The 23,348-nt window shown below is 34.2% G+C and overlaps 1 protein-coding gene and 1 pseudogene across 1 annotated transcript; both read right to left on the reverse strand.

Annotated features, from left to right (window-relative positions):
* Window positions 1–7,290: 7,290 nt before the first annotated feature.
* Window positions 7,291–8,326, reverse strand: LOC133248890 (olfactory receptor 6C3-like). Its single transcript, XM_061419170.1, has one exon. The coding sequence runs from the start codon at window positions 8,324–8,326 to the stop codon at window positions 7,388–7,390; it is 939 nt and encodes a 312-aa protein (XP_061275154.1). The 3' UTR covers window positions 7,291–7,387.
* Window positions 8,327–21,722: 13,396 nt separating this feature from the next.
* On the reverse strand, window positions 21,723–22,657 carry LOC133248711 (olfactory receptor 6C6-like; annotated as a pseudogene).
* Between the last annotated feature and the right edge of the window lie 691 nt (window positions 22,658–23,348).

A 23,348-nucleotide genomic window follows, 5' to 3' on the forward strand; every position in this document is an offset into this window, starting at 1 on the left:
TCTTCAGTTGCTTGTTTGTGTTTCTCCTTCCAGGAGACCTACAAGAGAAAGCAAAAGGAATATACTAGAATAGAGGATTACCAAATATCCTAGTGTAGACCTAGAATTTGATGAAATTAGTATGTCATTTCACCTTCAGGGGAAATTTAAAGCAAATTGATAATGACATTGATCCTTAAGTTTCCTCAGTTTAATGAGTAAAACACTCTTTGATTAAGGGAAGTTTAAAACTGTAAATATCACAAAGCTTATAGAGCAAGAATTTGTTCCTACACTTTTTCTGACACCAAATACTACCTGTGAACTTTCAGAAACATACCCACCAGATTTCATGAGAATAATCTTTGTGCTAATATTCCAATGCCTACAGTTTTGCTCCTGGGTAACTTAAATTATAATTATATTGAGAATCTTTAAAATGGAAAAGATATTGCAATTTTTAAATAAAAAGATGACTATTTTGTCCTTGGCTTCTCTGGTGGCTCAGAGGTAAAGTATCTGCCTGTGATGCAGGAGAAGCAGGTTTAATCCCTGGGTTGGAAAGATCCCTGGAAAAGGAAATGACAACCCACTCCAGGATTCTTGCTGGGGAATGGACAGAGGAGCCTGGAATGCTCAGTCCACAGGGTTGCAAAGGAGTTGAACACAACTTAGTGACTAAACAACAACAAAACAGCAAATCAGGTTTTGTTAACACTCAGTTTTTTCCTTTTTTAAAAATTTTTATATGTGAACCATTTTTAAAATCTTTGTTTTAAAAGATTTTAAAATCTTGGAATTTGTTAGAATATTCTTTTTCTGTTGAGGTTTTTTTTTGAGGTGATGCATGTGGGATCCTAGATTCCCCTTCAGGAATCCAACCAGCACCCCCTTCATTGGAAGGCAAAGTCTTAACCACTGGACCACCAAGGAAGTCTTTCAGGTTTTTCAACTCTTACTACCTCACTGGAATTCAGAAATGCTAAAGCCACTGGCAACTGCAGGTTTTAGAGATAGAGGGGGAAATGAGATAGACAATCATGTAAGCTTAAGGTTGATATTATCTTAATCCCTGGCAACAATTTATAATATTACAGCATAACTATGTGTCATCATTATGGACTTTATTCTCATACAACCTATTTCCCTTTATATTTAAAATATTACTTTTATGTTATTATTATGATGATGATTAATAAGTAAGATAATTGTCCTTCAAGAAAGTAAATGTTAATAATATGTTTACTTGTATATGTTTTGGAAATATTGAGTTTTAATTTTTATTTTTTGGGGGGTAAAATTTAAATGATATTACAGAAGAGTGAGGATATGTAGGTTTTAATCCAATTCACTTATTAGGTCTGAAAGTCACTCAGACCCTTCGTGCCCATCTATAAACACACACTAATACAAGTCTATTTCAGAAAGTTATTTTGACCATTAAATGAGCAAATGCATGTGAAGCATTTTGAAAAATGCTTATCATTTAATAAAACCCCTATAAGGCTTTGTTCAATAGAGAAAACATTCCCTAACCACTGAGCTGAAAACATTCAGGATTTAGATGTTGCGTTATATAAAAACTTACATCTAAGGTAAGTAGTAGAGCATAAATTTAGCACCAAGAGAGCCACTTAAGAACAATAGCAACAACAGCAATGAAAATATAGTAGAACCACGTGACTGTAGAGTACCCAACAGGCATTCTGGGAAAGTGAATCTTATCCTCATTCTTCCACTTTGGGTACATAATCACTTCTCCCAACACAATGTATCTGCCTTCTCTACCCATCTTTGCTCCCCTACTTTCCACAAACAACCCACTTCTCTCATCTTCAGCTAGGATTTGATCACCACATTTGAGGCATGTTAGATATTTGCCAAGACATCAACATTGCTACCAATATCCACTTCATTTCTCTGCTCCTCATTAATATTAATAACCTTTCTGAGAAAGACTGTGAAGCTTGTATTAAATAAAATATATGTATGTGACTAGCATAGAGGGTAGAATATTTGAATGATTTTCAAATCACCTTCTTCCTTATTCCCAAACACATGTAATAGTCATGGTATGAGTTCTGTAGGAATTTATAGTAATCCTTTCAAACCCACCTCACATAGTACAGAATCTCCTGTGAACTCCTCTCTAGTCTATGTAGCTCAAAGTCTTACCCTCAAAGCTATGGCATCATGATCCAGTGCCTAGTATAGTGAGAGGAGATTTAAGATAAACACTTATCTATGTAAGTAATTACTTCTGAGTTTGTTGTTGAATTTCATACTGCCACTAAGTGCAACTCTCTTTTAAGCCAAATTCTAGACTATATTTCATGTCAGTTCTATCTTCATTTATAAGGTATATTTTCCGACTTTACCTACTTTTCAGGATGCATTATCTGCCTAAGTTAAATACCTTGTATTGAGTAAATTTATAACAAAGAACACGTAAAGGAAGCTAAATTTTTGATATATAATTTTAAAAATTGTAAATTATTATTTCAATATTAATGTCCTTAATTTCTTTACAGTTCATTCTCTTAATGAACTCTACTCCTGCTCAGTAACATCACTCTTCCTTCATCAGGATTTGCCTTTCATTGAAAGCACTAGTTTTTCATAACACTTTGAACTCACAAAATACATTCTCATAAACTGACAAATTTTGGTTTCAATCTCAAGATTGAAATTTCTGCAATACCTACAGCCATTGGAGAGTCAGGTTTCTTTTTAATTATATTATTACTACTATATGATGAACTATGTGTCATTGCACTGTATTTTTAAGCCTATTTCAACTTCATTATGTATTCATTTTCCTCTTGTTTCCTCAAATTTTAATTATTTGATGAATTATAATATCAGGATTTACACTTTTTGCTGCTGACTAAACTTGTGACAGAATGTATGAAGAGCTGTGAAGAAAGATATTAATAGACATTAGAAGAATTCATATGAGCATTACTGGTAATGGACACTAACATAGCCAGTCTTCTAGGGCCAGAGAAAACAGGCTGAAGCAAACTCTAGCAAGAGATGATTTAATATCAGAAAACTGGGAGTGGTATATGAAACTTTGTATGTAAAAAATTATGAAAATGCAATGGATTTTATTCATCTAACATCAAGTAAGCATGATAAAAAATTATTAGCATTCATTCCTTCATTCATCAGCCTTTTGAAAGAAACACATTTCAGTGTTTAACAGGGTATATACGATTCCAAGAGATTTAAACCACCCCACAGATGAATTCACGCAGAATATGAAGAATATCTCCAAGCATTTAACTCATGTTTTCGGCTTTTATTTCTGAACGCAAGTCCATATTTCCCTCTGGAAGAATGCAGTTTAGGTTACTAAGCTTTGTATTTCTTTCCACTCATTTCGTAAAAATCAATTCTTACTTGTTTTCTGAGAATCCTTGAGACAGATTCTTTGAGCTATTCAAAATTAAAATCAGCAATATTATTTCTAATTTGTTAATAAGATGACTGCAAATCATCTTCAAAGTGTCATTCTGAAAACATTCCTATGTCCTGCCCTTCCTAAACCCCTATTATCATGTTAACATTGACAATGAAACTGTAGATAAATTTATGATTTCTTTGATACCCAAGTTGAAAAAGAGACGTCATATTAATGAATACATTCTTTTTAAAGGAATGAAAGATATTCCTTTGAGAGACTGAGATAGGCATCTTTGATTGGTTCCATTTTATTTCTGGTGTGTTTTGCTGTTGTTGTTTTTAAAAATGTTTTTGTACACTGGGAGGAAAAATCTCTTAGTAATGCAATGACTTTGAAGGTATAGTTGGTACAACTTTTACTTATCTACTAATTCTCTCTTCTTCAGGTAAACTTCATTGCAGGTCGTTAGAAAACATTGACAAATCATACCAGAAAAGCAATGTGCTTCATTCATTGCATCATTATTTCTTTATACTTTGTGTTTTAGGGTTTAGGTTAATGCAGTAAGAAAAGGGAAGTTGTTTAATTAAATGTCGTATGTAACATTTAGTTTGGCTTCATATTATCCTGGACACTGCTCAATCATTCTGAACTTTGGGCCATGACACTAGGATCCTTTAAGAATTATCATATCTTGAATGAAGCAAAGACTCCTCAGGAGAACCAGTCAAGTGGTTGGAAGGACTGTTTCATTAGATACTTTTTTTTTTTTTTTCACAATTATTTAGAGGACTACTTCCTTGAAGAAATCTGATTAATTTACATTTCTTTATTTCAATAGGGATAGGCAGGCTCAATTCTCAGCATACTTACCAGTGTTCACAGAGACAACACAAGGGGAAAAAGAGATAATAATTCACATTTAATAAAAAGTCCAGAAATAGTAACATTTATATCTTTGAAGGTTTGTGGTGAATATCAATTCATAACCTCACACTTTCAGTTCATTTGTTAGTGATCTATAATTTAAACAATGAAGGGAAAGTAAATTAAAAAATTATTATAATTATTATGTTAAAATTATTAACATGCTATTAATTCCTTCGTTATAGCATTCTAGGGTAAATTATTATCACACAAAATATATGGACATTGCAGTAAGAAAACCATGAATTAAATATACAAATGGGCCATTTATGGATGTATGACTCTGGATGAGCTATTTAATATTTTAAGCTTCAGTTTTCTGTGTTTAAAATGGAGTTGAAATTTCAAAAGTATTTCTTAGAAATAATTGCAATAACATAAATGAAATTATTCTAAAATCATGTGGCACTTAATATATGTTAAGAAGACATTATTTTTATTTACTTTAATTTTTTTTTTATTGTAATTTATTCTCAACTCTGGGAGGGATAATCATAGCAATTGTGTTTTAGAAAAAGTATCACTTTTTTCAGTGAAATAATAACTTTCGTATTTTTATTTCATTTAACTCTTATAACATACCTATGAAACTTCAATCTTTATTGCCAAATAAATAACTAGGCTAAGTTAGGTTCTGTCCTTTGATGTTTTATACAGCTAGCAAGGAATATACCAGAAATTAAAGTCTACTCTCTTAAACAAATTACTGCAAAGCCTATATTCAGTTAGAAACAAACAACAGAAATAATAATTACCTGCCTTTATTTAATAGCGAGGGCTTCCCTGGTGGCTCAGTGGTAAAACATCTGCCTGCCAATTCAGGAGACACTGGTTCGATCCCTGGTCGGGAAGATCCCCTGCAGAAGGAAATGGAAACCCACTCCAGTATTCTTGCCTGGGAATTCTATGGACAGAGGAGTGGCTTATATAGTCCTTAGGGCCACAAAGAATTGGACATAACTGACTGACTAACACTACCACTTCCGCAGCACAGTGAATCAGTTATACATATGCATACATCCACTCTTTTTTAGATTCTTTTTCCATACAGGTATTACAGAGGATTGAGTACAGTCGCCTGCTCTGCATAGCAAGCTCTTATCCTATTTAATTTGTTCAGGTGATAAGTAATAAATCACTGATAAAATTTGAGAGACTTTCACTGCTATCTATTTGCCAGACTTACCTCTGATTTTTGTACAAGTTCGCTAACATTCGAGTGGCTGCAATATAAACATATTAGCAACTACCATGGCTGTAATCCATTTCTGCAAAAAACATTTCTTTTCATTGCACAAATTTGCTTTCTATTGTCAATGTTTTTGTCTTAAATTTCTCTTTTATTCAGAGAGGATATGTTTATTTGACAATAGAGAATGAGAAAAAGTAAATATATGCAAGATAAAAAATATAAGGTGTTTAAAAACCCTCTGGAATCGTTTCTGCATAGATTTTAAGTAGCACAAGTTACTGAATGTTTTATCTATTCTCTCTCATATAGGCTCAAGGGAACTAATTCTGCGAATCAAAATTGCCAGAACAGAAATGTGCACAAAACACGAAGGAATATAAAACATAAAACACATTAGTATTGGGATTAGAAAAGAAAGCTTGAGAACAGTATCCAATGAGACCAAAACAAACAAACAAAAAAACAACACTAAGTGTGAAGCCTTTTCCCTTGACATCATTTTTAGACAGATATTAGCAACCAATTATCGTAATTCCTAGTACAGATTTCTACAAAATATTCTATGTCTTTTTTTAAAACTGGTAATCTACCGCATTTAACTAACTACATTCATTAACTCCATTATTTTTAATCTGTCTTCCAGTAAAAAATTTTGTTACCATTATAGTGCTATACATTAAAAGTTTAATAGTTCATACTTTTTTCCTACTCCTTTTGCTCAGCACAACAGAGATTGAAGAGTATCTTGTTTTGATTAAAGCTTTAATCTGTATGCCAAGCATAACTTTAGGAGTTAGTACCTTGGATAAGTAACCTATAATTATATTAAATGTAAATACACACAAATAATATGATGGGGGTGAAAGGCAATAGAATCATTCAGGTCCTTAGTAAACTCTGTGTGAAATTTGCAGATCCTTACAGAGTTTCAAATAAGTATACAGTCACACATATAAACACTTTTTGTTTGCTTTTCCAAATTGAGGTATCATATTGGTTATATTGGAGAAGGCGAGGGCAACTCACTCCAGTATTCTTGCCTGGGAAACCGCATCGACAGAGGAGCCTAGGGGGGCTATAGTCTATGGGGTCACAAAGAGTCAGACACGACTAAACAGCTGTAGCAGTATTGACTAATTAGGGAAATCACTCAGACAAATCACTCAAATTTTCTGAGCATCTATTTACACATTTGTGTATGGGATAATCATGCCTAATTTGTCATACAGCCTGTCAGATGGCTCAGTGGTAAAGAATCCACCTGCCAGTGAGGAGATGCAGGAGACTCAAGTTCGATGCCTGGGTCAGGAAGGTCCCCTGGAAGAGGAAATGGCAACCCACTCCTGTATTCTTGCCTGGGAAATCCCAGGGACAGAGGAGCCTGGTGGGCTACAGCCATGGGTTGCAAAAAGTCGGACACTGAGCACACGTGCAATTTGCCATATAACTGTAAGATTCCATAACATATGAAACAGAACATACTTAATTCAGCATACATAATGCAATAAATGCTCTCTAATGAAGAAATATTATTCAAGAAATTCCTGTTAAATTTTCAGGTGGCATTAGAGTCATGGTAGCTATGTTTACTCCTTTAGAAATTACCATGTTAAATATTTTTATTCAATATGAGATTTTTTATTATTCAGAATAATGGATAAAATAATTTATGTTCTAAAGCTACTGGTTTTCTATTTGGAATTGTAAATCCATGATTATATGGAAGCTATAGATAGCTTGAAAGGAAGACACAGCATAGGCAATTTCATTAAAAAGGAAGTTTGAGCTAATGAGCTCAGCAGTGCAGATGACATCTGTGAGATGGAGCTAGGTGGACACTATAGAAGTTAAATTGCATTCATTCATGTTAATACACACTTTCATTTATTTCTAGAAAGTATCACTTTATGAACCAAGTTTTTCAAAGCTTGTTTTACTTGCTCGTTCCTCAAGGTATAAATAAAAGGATTTAACATGGGGGCAATTGAAGTGTTGAGAATAGCTACTCCTTTGGTCAATGAAGCTCTTTCTTTTGCTGAAGGCTTGACATACATGAATATACAGCTTCCATAAGAAATGGAAATGACAATCATGTGAGAGGAAAATGTGGAGAAAGCCTTTTTCCTCTGAGTAGCAGATGGTATTCTCAAAATGGTGGTAATAATGCACATGTAGGATAGAATCACTAATGCCAATGTGAAGAGCAGAGTCACAAAAGCAAAGTAAAAGCCAATCATCTCTAAAAGCCACGTATCTGAGCATGAGAGTTGCAAAATGGGGAAGTAATCACAGGAGAAGTGATCAATTATGTTGGAAGCACAGAAATCTAGCTGAAGGATAAGCATGAGTGGTGGAAAAATGGTAAGAAATCCCCCTAGCCATGAACTAAAGACCAGCAAAGTGCAGATTTTCTTGTTCATGATGGTGGTGTAATGGAGAGGCTTGCAGATGGCAACATATCGATCATAAGACATGGCAGTGAGAAGGAAAAACTCAGACACACCCATGAAGATGAAGAAAAATAACTGAGCCAAGCAATTGTTATAGGAAATAGTCTTGACTTTAGTAATGATTGCCCCCAAAAACCTGGGGATAGAAACACTGGTGAACGTAATCTCTAAGAAGGAGAAATTCCGGAGGAAATAATACATCGGTGTCTTTAGATGACAGTCTGTTAAAGTGAGGATGATGATGGTTAGGTTTCCAACAACACTCAATACATAAGCCAGAAATAAAAAGATAAAAATGACAACCTGAAGCTCTGGGTTGTCTGATATGCCCAAGAGGACGAATTCTGTAAGCATTGTGTAGTTTCTCATACTGATTTTATTGTCTTTAAGCCAAATCTGTTGGTATAAAACAAAACAAAGAGTAAGTGAATAGTAAAGGAATTGAAGATTTATATATTGGAATTATTAGCTCTCATTAAAGGAAGCACTGGACCTTTTTCCCTGTAAGAATTTTTGCAATATCCACTCACTCCTACTAAAGCAAAATACTTTACCATTGTCTATTAAAGAGAAAAAAAATGTATTTACAGGTCTATGTTAAAAGTCCCCACATTAGTGATTTGACATAAAACCTCTACATAGGACTAAATTTTCTATGTGAGCAAATATCTTTTAATTACATTTTCTACAACCATATTTGCTAGCCAAATCTGTAGTTTAAATATTAAGACATTAGTTTCTAGTTTCCAGGATGCTGTGCTTATAGGATTGAAATATCTAATTTTGTGTTATGGTTCTGATACTATGTACAAACTTTATGGGCTTAGGAGGTTTCAAGGCAACTGATGACCCAATCAATGACAATTCCTGAGCTTAATAATAGCTATGATTTTTTCTTTCTTAGTATATACTTCTTCAACATGCCTAAAATAAATAAATGTGTTTATAATCACATATACATGGAAATAGAATTGCCTTGCTTATAAATAAGAACAAAGTTCTAATTTAAAAGAAAGAAATAAGAAATTAGCGATATTGATTAATACCACATAGAGCTATATCAATATTGCATTTCTATGACTCACTGGTCCTTTTATATCATTTTTACATCTCTTTAAATTTACAGTCATCTCATTTTTAAAATTTTGCTATACTTACTCTTTTTACCCTTATGTGTCTGAGGACAGGACAGAACACAAGAGGGAGCCTTCTGATGCCAAAATGTCCCATTAACTTCTTTCTAGGAGGCTAAGTCATTAGAATAAATACATTTCTGTTTAAGATTTACTGTCTAGGAACCAAAATTGTTCAAAAGTAATCTATATAATTTTTATTTATCTTGATCACTCTTTATTCTTAGCAACCAGAATTGTATCTCTGTGTAAGCTCTGATTAATATTTATTTTATTTTATAGCATGAATAAGAACAGTCAACGGAGAAGGCAATGGCAACCCACTCCAGTACTCTTGCCTGAAAAATCCCATGGACAGAGGAGCCTGTTAGGCTGCAGTCAATGGGGTCGCTAAGAGTCAGACACGACTGAGCGACTTCACTTTCACTTTTCACTTTCACGCATTGGAGGAGGAAATGGCAACCCACTCCAGTGTTCTTGCCTGGAGAATCCCAGGGACGGCGGGACCTGATGGGCTGCCGTCGGTGGGGTCGCAAAGAGTCGGACACGACTGAACCGACTTAGCAGCAGCAGCAGCAGAACAGTCAACAGGTGGTAAGTATCAAAGCTTGTATAGTGCTTTCTTTTTTCTCTTTAAGTCCTTCCTAACAATCAGCTTTTTCTTCCTTTAAGAATAAACATATTTTGTTATACATATTAGCAAAATTGGCAGATCAAAAGGCAGAAACTATTTCTGTGTTTTGAACAATGATGGAAATATTAAAATATAAAATAAGTAATAGTAAATATGTTAAAGCAATTTATTCTGACAAAATAAACTTTTGGATGGAAAAAAGGTGAAATACACATTTAAAAACTGGGAACATTCTTACTTTCTGATACATCTAATGATTCCAGTCAGAAATATAATCTCAGATTTTCTTTATGTACTTAAAATATGAGATGTAATGCATTCATATTATACCTTAGGAGATTTTTTGGTCATTATCTCACCCTTGTCTCTATTATATAAAAGTATCTCACATAGAGAAAACACAGGCTTGATTTCATGGATATTCTCTATAAACTCTGCGACAAATATTTGTGTTTTATTTCTTTCATCTTGCCATATAAAGGTAAACATTGTCCTGGCTGAAACTTTAAGAAATCACTCTTGTAATCCTGAGAGTTCTTGAAGGAAAAGTTCAAGAAACACTGCTTAATGACTGGAAGGTCAAACATTTCAAAGCTCCCTGGATAAAGTGAAGATTGACTATTACCAAAAGATTAATCGATTTTACCTTCTTTGGTCACTGCTTAAATCTCTGAAACCAGAGGGATGATAGAAAGGGTGTAAGAAGAGATAATTCAAGAGATGTAGTGATGTCATGGTATACACTCTTCCAGAAGCTAATGAATAGAGCAGGATAAAAGCAAAAGTGTGCCAACCAGTTGGTTTTCCTTTGGTTGGACTTAAAGTTCTCTAATAAGCACATGGGACTCAGTCCACACTTGGGAGATAATTTATCCTTAGTTCCTTTGGGGTGGATGGAATACAAGGCTGAGCTACACCACAGTGGACCCTTCAATAAGGGTAGTACCTAAGTTTCATTCATTTTCACATCTCCACCAGCACAAAGTAGAATGAATGAATAAATAAAGCATTTTAATATCTTTAAAAATAAGAAGAGTACTTGAAACTTTAGTATTTTTCATTCTAATAGTTACATATGCTTAATGTTATAAGAATCAAGTATGAGAGAACCAGTATCAAATCAGCACATTGTGACTTATGGAATGACCCTTATGTTTCCAAATGAATTTTTGTTTGCCCTCAAAGCTCAAAATTATATAGTGTTATATTTTTGTATTGTGTTCTGCTACATATATTTCTAGATATTCAGCTATAAACATAGCCACATTCACACTCTCAGAGATACATTTTTTCCTTCTTAAATTAATGCAAATTTATTACAGAAAATATTTGGCAATTTTCCTTTATTTTAAGTTAATAATAGGTAATGGATATTATTCATTGTCAAATTATCTAGATAGAACTCATATATGATTGCATAGAATACCAGAGGAGATGTATATAATTTGGTAATTTCATTGTTGATTGAGATTTAGGGAATTAATCTGCTAACAATTTCACATCGTTGGTTACAATGCTGTCTATTTTTATGCATTTTTTTGCATACATAGAAGTATTGATGTAACATATATACTAAATTTTGATAGATACTTCAAAATTTCTCTCCTACAGACAGGAATGAACTCTTTCAGTGCATCCTAATCAGTGCTAGATGCAGTCACAAATTTTATATAAGGATGAAAATGATGCCAAAATTAATTTAATAAAAATATCATAAAGACCGCATCCCAGTGCCTAGGTGACTAGGTTTTGAGGTTAAAGAGAGCCAAGCCCTTTGTAAACTTTCCAACTTGATTTAACCTTTCTGAGATTGCTCTACCCATAAAATGAGAATCCTAACAGTCCTCATTCATAGTATACTGCAAAGATTAAAGTGATAATGTATAAATTAGCAGAATAGTCCCAACTCAGGGATCAAACCAGGGTCTCCCACATTGCAGAGAGATTCTTTACCAGCTGAGCCATCAGGGAAGCCCAAGAATACTGGAGTGGTAGCCTCCAGTGGTATTCAATGGATAGGATAGGGTAGCCTATCCATTATCCAGCAGATCTTTCTGACCCAAGAATCAAAGCAGGTTTTTCTGCATTGCAGGCGGATTCTTTACCTACTGAGCTACCAGGGAAGCTCTAGTGGTGTATAAACGTTAATATTACTTTAAATTTCATATTCTGCAATTAATAGATTGAATATTTTAATTTCTATTTCTCATCCATGAATGGTCTATTTTAACTTGTGTTTACTTTTCCTTGGCTTTGTTTCTTTTTATTTATTAGTAGGATATATCTCTTATGAATAGTAACCCCCAGTCATATCTGTGGCAGGATGTTTTCAGAGACGATCCTTCCTTTTTAACTTTTAATCGAGCGGTTCAATTATGAAAGTTGTAGAGTCTGTCATGAATTCTCGGTGACCTATTCTTCTCAGTACATCCTTCCATGTATTTCAAAATCCTATAACTATCTGCTTATATTCAACACTTCTATGACTTTGCTTTTTACATTTTTGTCTGGTCCATCCAGGATTTATTATTATATCAGATATGGATTTTTTTTTTGCTTCTTAATAACATAACTAATTTCCCTGACATCAATGAGCTAGAGACAATATGAGAGTTTGGACAGTGAGTTGCTAAGAGCATCAATGTCCTGTTATCCCATTAGCAGATTCCGTCTATCTCATTGTTCTCATTAACAATATCTGTATGTCATCTTTCAGCTGAGAAAATAACTGACTCAATGGAAATATTGCCTTGCCTTGAGCAACTCATAATTCTCATATTCCAAAAAAAGGAGGTTTCTTTGACTTCAGTATAAAGAGTCGAATTTTAACAGAGTCAAAGTCCTGTAAGATTGGATCCCCTCCTTCCATTCAGGCCTTACATCCACCTTCACTTTTTCACTGGAGCATACTTGTGTTTTTTGTTTATTTGTTTTAACAGTCTGATAATCTGCCTTTTGGATGTGCTTTCTTTGGAACTTCAATTCTCTTCTAGTCATCCGATAAATCTACTTTATTCTTTATTGCAGTATTCCCTGAATCTTTGATTTTCCCAAACTCTTACATGTTTCCATAATGCCTTGTACTTCATCTTTGCAGTAGTGATTATATTTTAATTGCTAACATGGTCTCATTCTCACTAGACTGTAAATTTCACAGTATATATAAGTGATAAGTCACATGTGTGGCTATTTAAATGAAAATATGAATTAGTTAAAAATACAAACTCAAATCCTCAGTTACATTAATTTCATTTCAAGTACTCCAAAGCCAAATGTGGCTAATGGCTAATATATTGAAATGGAAAAGATTACAGAGCATTCCCATTAATGCAGATAGTTGTATTGGACAGTTATTTCTCTTTTTGTTACTCTTGAAATATTGCTTAAGTGCATGGCATCTTTCTGGAACCAAGGCCCTGTGTGACCTCTGCTCTGACCTTATCAATTGCTCATTATTTCTTATAATTGTTAGGTATTCTCTCTCTCTTTCTCTCTCTCTCTCTCACACACACAGACTTACACACATACACGCACATATTTTTCTTTAAGGTTTTATCTAAATGTCATATATTCCTTGAAATCTTCCCTGGTTTGCAAAGCCAGGATTAGGTGCCCTCTTCTTTGCTTTCCTAAAACTTTGCACACTTATCTTACTCTGTTGCAATTACTCATACATATATATATATATCTTTTGGCATTATAATGCTATATAATGTGGAGGAAATGGCCTTTGTTTAATTCATCTTTATACATCTTAAGCCAAGAAAAGAAATGCAACCAAACTTGATTTTTATATATAAAAAAGTTAATATATATAAAAGTTTGGGTTATCCATACATATATTTATATATATAATCTATATATTACTGTGTATATAATATATATTACAGTATATATATATATATATATATACATTACTGTATATTAACCACTAATCAAATTAGTAGTTATATATATTACTGTATTTTGGCTACTAATCAAATTTTGTTAAGAACTCTTTCATCAATGTTTAACACAGATATTGAGCTGTAATTTCCTCTACAGGAAGGAATATATATATATATATATATATATATACACTAATGTATATATTATATATATATGATAGATATTACTATATTATATACAAGACAGTAATATATATTATATATATATTACTGTATTTTAACTACTAATCAAATTTTGTTAAGAAATCTTTCATCAATGTTTAAGACAGATACTGAGCTATAGTTTCCTCTCCTTACAATTTATTTTTCTGGTTTCAGATTAGGATAATGCTAATAAAAAGTTGGTAATTTTTTTTATGTGGGGAAGATTTTTAACACCAACTTCACACACTTGAATAGATGTAGGGCTAGTCATGCCTTCTTCAGTGAATTTCTTAAGTTTGTGTCTTTCAAGAATAGGTTCATTTCATTTCTTATCATATTTATGATCATAATATTATTTGTAATTTTTCCTTATTTCCTTTTAATGTCTGTGGGATCATGAATATACCTTTTACTTCATTACTGATATTAGTAGTTTGTGTTTTGTTTCCCTTGGTTAGCTTTGCTAGATATTAATTGATTGAATTAATTTTTCAAAAAAATAACTTCTGTTGCTGGTGCTATTAGTGTCATATCCAAAAAAAATAATTGCCAAGAACAATGTCAAGGAACTCTCTCCTATGTTGTCTCAGGGTTTCATAGTTCCAGGTCTTACATTTAGGCTTTCAATCAATTTTGAGTTAATTTTTGTTGAGTATTGTAAGATATGGGTTCACTTTCATTCTTTTAAATATTGTTTTCATAATTACATTTATTGAAGGTACATTTTTACACATTGAGTATCCTTGACTTCCTTATATAATATTATTTGACCACAGAGGCACTGGTTTATTTTGAAGCACTCAGTTCCATTACATTAATCTACGTGCATGTTTTTATACCTGTAGCATACTGCTTTGATTCCTATAGCTTTGTAAAATAGTTTGACATTCAGAAATGTAATGTCTCCAGCTTTGTTATTCTCCAGGTTGTTGTGGATCTTCAGGGTCTTTTGTATGTCAATATGAAATCTATTTCTGAAAAAATACCATTAGGATCTTAATAGAGATTTTATTTAATCTATACATGGCTTCAGGTAGTATGGACACTTAAAATACTAACTCTTATAATCCATGAACAGTATACTTTTCCATATGTTTTTGGCTTCTTCAATTTTTTTACAATGTCATATAATTTTAGGTCTATAGATCTTTCACCTTCTTGGTTAAATTTATTCTCAAGTATTTTATTGTTTCTGTGTTGTTATAAGTGAAATTTAAATGTTACCTCTTTTTCAGATAGTATGTTGTTATCATATACAAGCACAACTGATTTTTGTATGTATATTTTTATCTTGCAATTTTGCTGAATTTGTTGATTAACTCTTTAACAGTTTTCTTGGGTTTTCTATATATAATATCATATCATCTGCAAGCAGAAACATTTTTAATTCTTCTTTGATTTTGATGCCTTTTATTTCTTTTCTTTTTCTTTCTTGATTGTTCTGGCCAGGACTACCAGTGTTGTGGTGAATACGAGTGGTGAACAAGAACACCATTGTCTTGTTGCTAATCTTCAAGGAAAAGCTTTCAAACCTCCTCATTGTGTATGATGTTATGTAATTGTCATAAATGGCCTTTTTATGTTAAGATACATTCTTTTTATTTTCCTTTTTGAGGTATGTTCTTTCTGTATTCAATTTGTTGAGATTTTGTTGTTTTTAAATTTTTCTTCATCTACTAGATGGAGATGTAATCAACATATACAACATTATTTGAATTTAAGGTGGTGGTAGTGTTATTCAGTCACTCAGTCATGTCTGACTTTTTGCAACCCCATGGACTGCAGCATGCCAGGCTTCCCTGTCCTTCACCAATACCCAGAGTTTGCTCAAACTCATGTCCATTGAGTTGGTGATGCCATCAACCATTTCATCCTCTGTTGTCCCCTTCTCCTCTTACATTCAATCTTTCCCAGCATTATGGTCTTTTCTAATGAGTTGGTTCTTCAAATGAGGTGGCCAAAGTATTTGAGTTTCAGCTTCATCATCAGTCCTTCCAATGAATATTCAAGACAGGTTTCCTTTAGGATTGGCTGGCTTGATCTCCCTGCAGCCCAAGGGATTCTCAAGATTCTTCTCCAATGCTACAGTTCATAAGCATCAGTTCTTCAGTGTTCAGCCTTCTTTATAGTCCAATTTGACTTACATACCTGAAAAGATTAGCACAATAAGTTTAATGAAAATCCATCATTTCATATCAATTCTAGATTGAAGAAAAATTATTTTTCTTTATGATAAGCATTCTTAGGATTTACTATCTAAATAACATTAATATGAAATATACAGCAGTGTTAAATATAGCAATCATGCTATACATTATACTGTTAGTAATTGTTTAGACTTATAACTGGAAGTTTGTACCTTTGATCATCTTGGTCATCACACAAAGATAATGCATTATTATGGCTTGTATTCCAACCATGTACATTTCATCTTCATGACTCATTTATTCTGTAGTGGAATTTTGTACCTCTTCACCTGTTTCACCCACCCCATAACCCGATTCCATCTTTTTTCTCTTTATCTATGACACTTATTTCTGTTGTGTTATATTTGTTCATTTGTAGCTTTTTTCTATATGTCACATGTAGTTCAAATAATATGTTACTTATTTTTCAGTTTCACATATATTTCACATATAACACTGTCTGGGTCCATTCACATTATCCCAAATGGCAAGATGTCATTCTTTTTTATGGATGAATAATATTGTGTTTATATTTTAATCTACTCATCTATTGATAGGAATTTGGGTTGCTTCCACATTTTGACTATTGTGAGTAATGTTGCAATGAAAATAGGGGTACATGCATCTTTTCAAAATAGTGTTTTGTTTTCTTTAGGAAAAAATATAAGAAGTAAAATTGCTGGATCCTATGCAAGGTTTATTTTTCACCCTTTTAAGAAGCTCCAAAATGTTTTCCATAGCGGCTGCACCAATTTACATTCCCAGCAACAGTGCAAAGAATTCCCTTTTCTCCATATCCTCACAACACTTATTTTTGTTATCTTCTTAACGATCTTGACAGGTGTAGAAGATGTCTAATTGTGGTTATGATTTGCATTTCCCTCATGATTAGTGATACAGAGCACATTTCACGTGCTATTGACCTTCTTCTTGGAAAATGTCTACTCAGGTCCCATGTCCACTATTAATTGTTAGTTTCTTTTTATGTTGAGATGTAAGAGTCTTGTATACTTTTGGATATTAATCTTTTATTAGACTATTGTTTGCAAATAGCTTTTTCCATTCAGTAGGCAGTTTCTTCTGTTTGTTGATAGTTTCCTTCACTGTTCAAAATGTTTTAGTTTGATGTGGTTCCATTTGTTTATTTTTGTTTTTGTTGCCCTTGCCTGAGAAGATATATCCTAAAAATTATTCCTAAGATCTATGTCAAAGACTGTACTGCCTAAGTTTTCTTCTAGTAGTATTAGGGTTTGAGGTCTTACATTCAAGTCCTCAGTTCATTTTGACTTTATTTTTGCAAAAAGTGTGGTAAAGTAGTCCAGTTTGCATGTAGCCATCCAGTTTTCGCAGCACCCATTCATTGCAGAGGCTGTCTTTTCCCCATTTTATAATCTTGCCTCTTTTGTAAATTAAATGACCATGTAAACGTGGGTTTCTGTGCTCTCCATTCTGTTTCCTTGATTTTCTGTCTGTATCCTATGGTGTCAGACTGTACACTGGGGTAAATGAAGGAAAGAGGTATAATCTATAACTTCAATGATTTTATAGATTTCTTAGTTTAGTAGCACTATAAATAAATATTTAGAATTTAAGTTTTATATATAGATGTATACATTCCTTAGGCCCAGGGGAAGGATTTATCCTCTGCCTGAGGGTGTTGTACCGGCTGACAATAGGAAAAACTACCAAAGTGATTACATAGAAGATTTTGTTCCTGGTAAAATAATCACTCTTGAATATTATTTTCAGCAAAAAGCCTACAACTTAGTGTTTTCATATATACAGTTTTTTTGTAAGGAATAATGTCATCACAGAGAAGAAATTGAGAACAGTCATATAAAAGTTATTCTCAAACTCCTGTTAAATTTTTTCACAATAACAACTCACAATGTGTCAAGAAGATTCTGGACTGCATTTGTGTTATATAGTTTCTTCATTTTATGTGTGCCTGAAGTATTCTTTATTGCTGTTGTTATTTAGTTGCTAAGTTGTGTTCAACTCATTTGCAACCCCATGCACTATAGCTCTCCAGGCTCCTCTGTCCAATGGGATTTCCCAGGCAAGAATACTAGAGTGGCTTGCCATTTCCTTCTCTAGGGGATTTTCCAGACCCAGGGATTGAACCTGTGTATCCTGCTTGGCCGTGGATTCTTTACCACTGAACCACCAAGAAGACCATGCACTAAGTTACATTAAAAAAAAAAAAATCCAATTTGAAAACTTTTCATCAAGCTAAAATCATCAAAAAAGTGTGATACTAGCATAACAGTCAACATACAGATCAAAGGAATAGAACAAAGAACTCTAAGGTAGAACCCCACATTTATGGTCAATTGATTTTTAACAGGAGTGACAAGATTATTCAAAGAAGTAACAGTTTTTGTAAGAAGCCATGTTGGGAAAACTAGATATGTACATGCAAAAGAAAACTTTATCTCTATCTCACCCCATATAAAAAGGCTATATATATATGGAGTTTCCCTGGTAGTCCACTGGTTAAAAGTCTGGCTTGCAATGCAGGGGACACAGGTTCCATCCCTGATCCAGGAGGATTTCATGTGCTGAGGGGCAACTAAGCCCATGCACCACAACTAATGAGGCTGTGCTTTAGAGCCAGCAGGCCACAACTACTGAGCCCAAGAGCTGTAAACACTGAAGCCCGTGTATCTAGAGCCTATGCTCCACAACAACAGAAGCCACCACAATGAGAAGCCTGAGCACTCCAATGAAGAGTAGCCCCCACTCACTCAACTAGATAAATTCTGTATGCAGCAACAAAGATGCACTACAGACCAAAATAAATAAATAAGTAAATTAAAAAAAAAAAACCCTTTTTTTAGAAAAGACCATATATAAACTCAAAAGAAAAAAAAGATTATTATAGGCACTAAAAGTATACATTTCTTAGAAGAAACCATACATATAACTCCTTGTAACTTTGAATTAGGCAATGATTTCTTAAATATGACACCAAAAACACAAATAGCAAAAGAAAAAAATTAACATGGCTTTGTCAGTCGAGTGTATTCTCCTCGGTTCTGTCTCATCACAACAAAGATTTGGAGTGACGGACATTAAAGCATTCAGCGTGTCACAGCTCTCGGGTCTTGAACAGACTGTGTTATAGCTCTCAGGTCTCGAACAGACCGTGTTATAGCTCTTAGACAAATCAGTGTTACAGCTCCATGTTACATCTCTGTTTTATTTAGATAACAGCAGGAAAACCCATCCTCGAGGTGTGAGGGCATGTCTACCCAAAGACGGGACGAGAAGAGCACCCCAGTGTTCAGGGGAGAGAGAGACCCCCCCAGCCCTTTGGATCCTCTTTTTATATGTTTTTTCCTCCCCCTAGGTCTGCCCTATGTAAAGTGGGCTAGCCAGGAGTGTTTGTTCTACCTGAGGTCCTCACTCCGGTCCTCAGATCTTCCTTTGTTATATTTTCTCAGGCTTTTCCCTTCCTTGTCTTTTAGCCACCACCATTCTGGATTCCTGTTTCCTATTCTAACTACCTAACAGCTTCATCAGAATTAAAACTTTAGTGATAAAAGGGCACTGTGAAGAAACTGAAAATAGAACCCAAAGAAGGAAAAAAAATATTCACAAATCATGTATATAATAAGGTTTTGGTGCTTTTTTAAAGGGTCTTCTTGGTGGCTCAGATGGTAAAGAATGTGCCTGCAATGCAAGAGACCTGAGTTCAAACTTTTTTTTTTTTTTTTAAGACTTATTGAATGCAAACTCTCTATCGAGGGAGGTTTTTAGGGCCTTGAAAACAATAAGTACTTACTCTTCTATTTTTCCATAGAAGAGCAGATGGATAATAGTCTTGCCTTAAAATGGTAAAATGAACCAGATAACAACTCAGTTAGAATTATTTCTTCAGGTACACATAGATAATAGTCTTACCATTAAATACATACCTTTGTGATTTTTTCATATGTATTTCTCTGATAGAATATTATATCCAGAATGGAAATCTGTACATTTTATGCAGATATTGTAGATTTTTTTTTAAAGTATCTGACAGTATATAACCATAATCCTTTATTAAAAGTCATTATATTGATATATTTAACTGAGTATGTAGAGGAAAGTGAAACTGTTAGTCACTGAGTCATGTACAGGGTCAAAGTTTATACAAATGCATTTGGTTGCAAAGAATTGAACATTACTATAACCCACTAGGCTCCTCTGTCCATGAGATTCTCCAGGCAAGAATATGGAGTGGGTTGCCATTTCCTTCTGCAAGGGATCTTCTTGACCCAGCTCCTGCATTGCATGTGGATTCTTTACCACTGAGCTACAGGGGGAACAGGAGAGAGCAGAGAGGAAATTCCAAGAAGATTCAATTCATTTTTAAAACAGCCTTTAATTTTTCTCAGAAATTCAAATTATTAACAGTTCATCTCAGTTTTTTCTAAAGATCTCTGGAGATACCTCACTGAGATTTGAATTCGTGGACACTATTGCTTTTTAATCCTCAGATAATTCATGTAGCATAAATATTAGCCCTCTACCTCATCTTCTTGACTCCAACATTTGGACATCTGTCTTCAATACAGTTAACAGAGTGATCCTTCTAAAATGAAAATCTGATTATATATGAACCACTGGCTTCCGAGTCACTTACAGTCTATGTTTCTATACTCCAGTTAAACTGATAATATATATTTAAGGATGAGAACATGGACTTTAAATTTAAATAAGCTAACCAGGTGGGTGATTCTTATTTGTTCCAAATATTTAGGACTACCAGATACAGAACAAGTACATTTTTGGACATAAAAGTTTCTTATGATTTGAAGTCTGTCTTTTTTCCCCTTGACTTGTTAAATACTGTCTCAGCTGAGGCAACATGTTCCCTCAAGTGCAACTACATTTCTTGACAGTTCAGTGTAAGCCAGATGCAGATTGTGCATTAGTTTATATAATGTATCATTTCATCCTCAAAATAACATTAAAATAAAATTATTGTTATTATATCTATTTCATAACTGGAGAAACTCAGCAACATAGGGTTTGAGAAACTTGATCAAGCTCATACAGATGTCTAAATTTAAGCCTTCAATGACTCTCCAAAAGAATAACACTTTGAGTTATCAGACTTGTGATATCAGCAAGTTGCCCTTAAAGTATCAATACTTCCCAGAGGCCCAGTGGTGCGTAAGTGCTAAGTCACTTCAGTCATGTCTGACTCTTTGAGATGCTATGGACTATAGCCCATCAGGCTCCTCTGTCCATGGGATTCTCCAGGCATGAATACTGGAGTAGTTGGCCATGTCCTTCTCCAGGTGATCTTCCCAATGCAGGGATCAAACCCACGTCTCCTACATCTCCTTCGTTTGCAAGCAAATTCTTAACCACTAGCACCACCCAGGAAACTCCAGAACCCTGGTGGTAGGATATGTTATTAATAATATTTCCATCATTAAAATTTTCATATAATTAATATATGATTATAATAGTTTTTTAAAGTCAGAACCATGCATGTCTTGTAGAGAAAATGAAATTCAACATTTGTATTGACAACGTGAAGAAAGGACTCACTGTAACACAGGAAAATGCCAATTATCAACAGTGATAAGAAAGAAAAGTGCATTATGCTGAAACCCTTGGTTAAAATGTTTTAAGAAGTCTAAATGAAATTGAAGGACAGGTTAATTAAACTGTAAAATGTTAAAAAAATTTGCTTTTCTCCATATTTCATGATTAAAATTTTCCTCACTTATTGAAAAACATGTAAATATTTTGGAGTATATTTTTGAAGGCTTGTTCCACTTGCTGGTTCCTAGAGTGTAAATGAAAGGGTTTAATACAGGGCAACTGAAGTATAAATAACAGCTATACCTTTGGACAGAGTCACCCTTCCCTTTGCAGATGGCTTCATGTAAGTAAAGATACAGCTACCATAAGTAGGGAGACTACAATCATATGGAAGAACATGTGGGAAAAGCTTTTGTTCTTTTCTGAGCAGATAGAATGCTTAGAATGGTCTTGATAATATATGTGTAGGAAAGCATCACTAACAATAATGTGACCATGAGTGTTCCAACAGCTGAGCCAAATGAAATCAATTCTAGGATATGAGCTGTCTGTGCAAGAAATCTGCAGCACAGGGGAAGTGCCACATACAAAATAATCAATTACTCTGGAAGCAGAGAATTCCAGTTTCATTACCAAGAGCACTGGTGGAAAAGTAACCAGAAATCCCACTGCCCATGAACTGAGTCCAAGTTGGTAGCACACTTTTTTGCTCATAATGATCAGGTAATGTAAGGCTTTGCAGATTGCTACATAATGATCAAAAGACATGGCAGCTAGTAGGTAAAATTCTGTAAGACCTAATAACAGAAAAAAGAATAGCTGAGATGCACAACCATTGTAGGAAATGATTTTGTTTTTAGTCACGATGGATATCAGGAATCTGGGCATACAGGTTGTTGTTAATGAAACTTCCAGGAGGAAGAGATTTTGGAGGAAAAAATACCTGGGAGTCTTGAGCCGGGATCCAGCAATTTAAGAAAGATGATGGATAAGTTTCCCATCACACTCAACATGTAGTTTAGGAAGAGAAACATAAAAATCACAATTTGCAATTGTGTTTCATCAGTCAGTCCCAGGAGAATGAATTCTATCTCTCTTGACTGGTTCTTCATTTCAGATTTAAGATCATGGCATCTGGTCCCATCACATCATGGCAAATAGGTGGGGAAACAGTGGAAACAGTGTCAGACTTTGTTTTGGGGGGCTCCAAAATCACTGCAGATGGTGATTGCAGCCATGAAATTAAAAGACGCTTACTCTTGGAAGTTAAGTTATGACCAAACTAGATAGCATATTCAAAAGCAGAGACATTACTTTGCCAACAAAGGACCATCTAGTCAAGGCTATGGTTTTTCCAGTGGTCATGTATGGATGTGAGAGTTGACTGTGAAGAAAGCTGAGCGCTGAAGATTTGATGCTTTTGAACTGTGGCATTGGAGAAGACTCTTGAGAGTCCCTTGGACTGCAAGGAGATCCAACCAGTCCATTCTAAAGGAGCTCAGTCCTGGGTATTCTTTGGAAGGAATGATGCTAAAGCTGAAACTCCAGTACTTTGGCCACTTCATGCAAAGGGTTGACTCATTAGAAAAGACTCTCATGCTGGGCAGGATTTGGGGGTCAAGAGGAGAAGGGGACGATAGAGGATGAGATGGCTGGATGGCATCATCAACTCGATGGACGTGAGTCTGAGTGAACTCCAGGAGTTGGTGATGGACAGTGAGGCCTGGCGTGCTGCGATTCATGGGGTCACAAAGAGTGAACATGACTGAGCGACTGAACTGAAGTGAATTGAAAAAGACTTAG

Source organism: Bos javanicus, chromosome 5 (assembly GCF_032452875.1).
Source record: "Bos javanicus breed banteng chromosome 5, ARS-OSU_banteng_1.0, whole genome shotgun sequence".
NCBI classification, from domain to species: Eukaryota; Metazoa; Chordata; class Mammalia; order Artiodactyla; family Bovidae; genus Bos; species Bos javanicus.

Bases quoted from the DNA above. Each gene is read 5' to 3' on its own strand.
- LOC133248890 (XM_061419170.1), bottom strand. From the start codon at position 8,326: ATGAGAAACTACACAATGCTTACAGAATTCGTCCTCTTGGGCATATCA.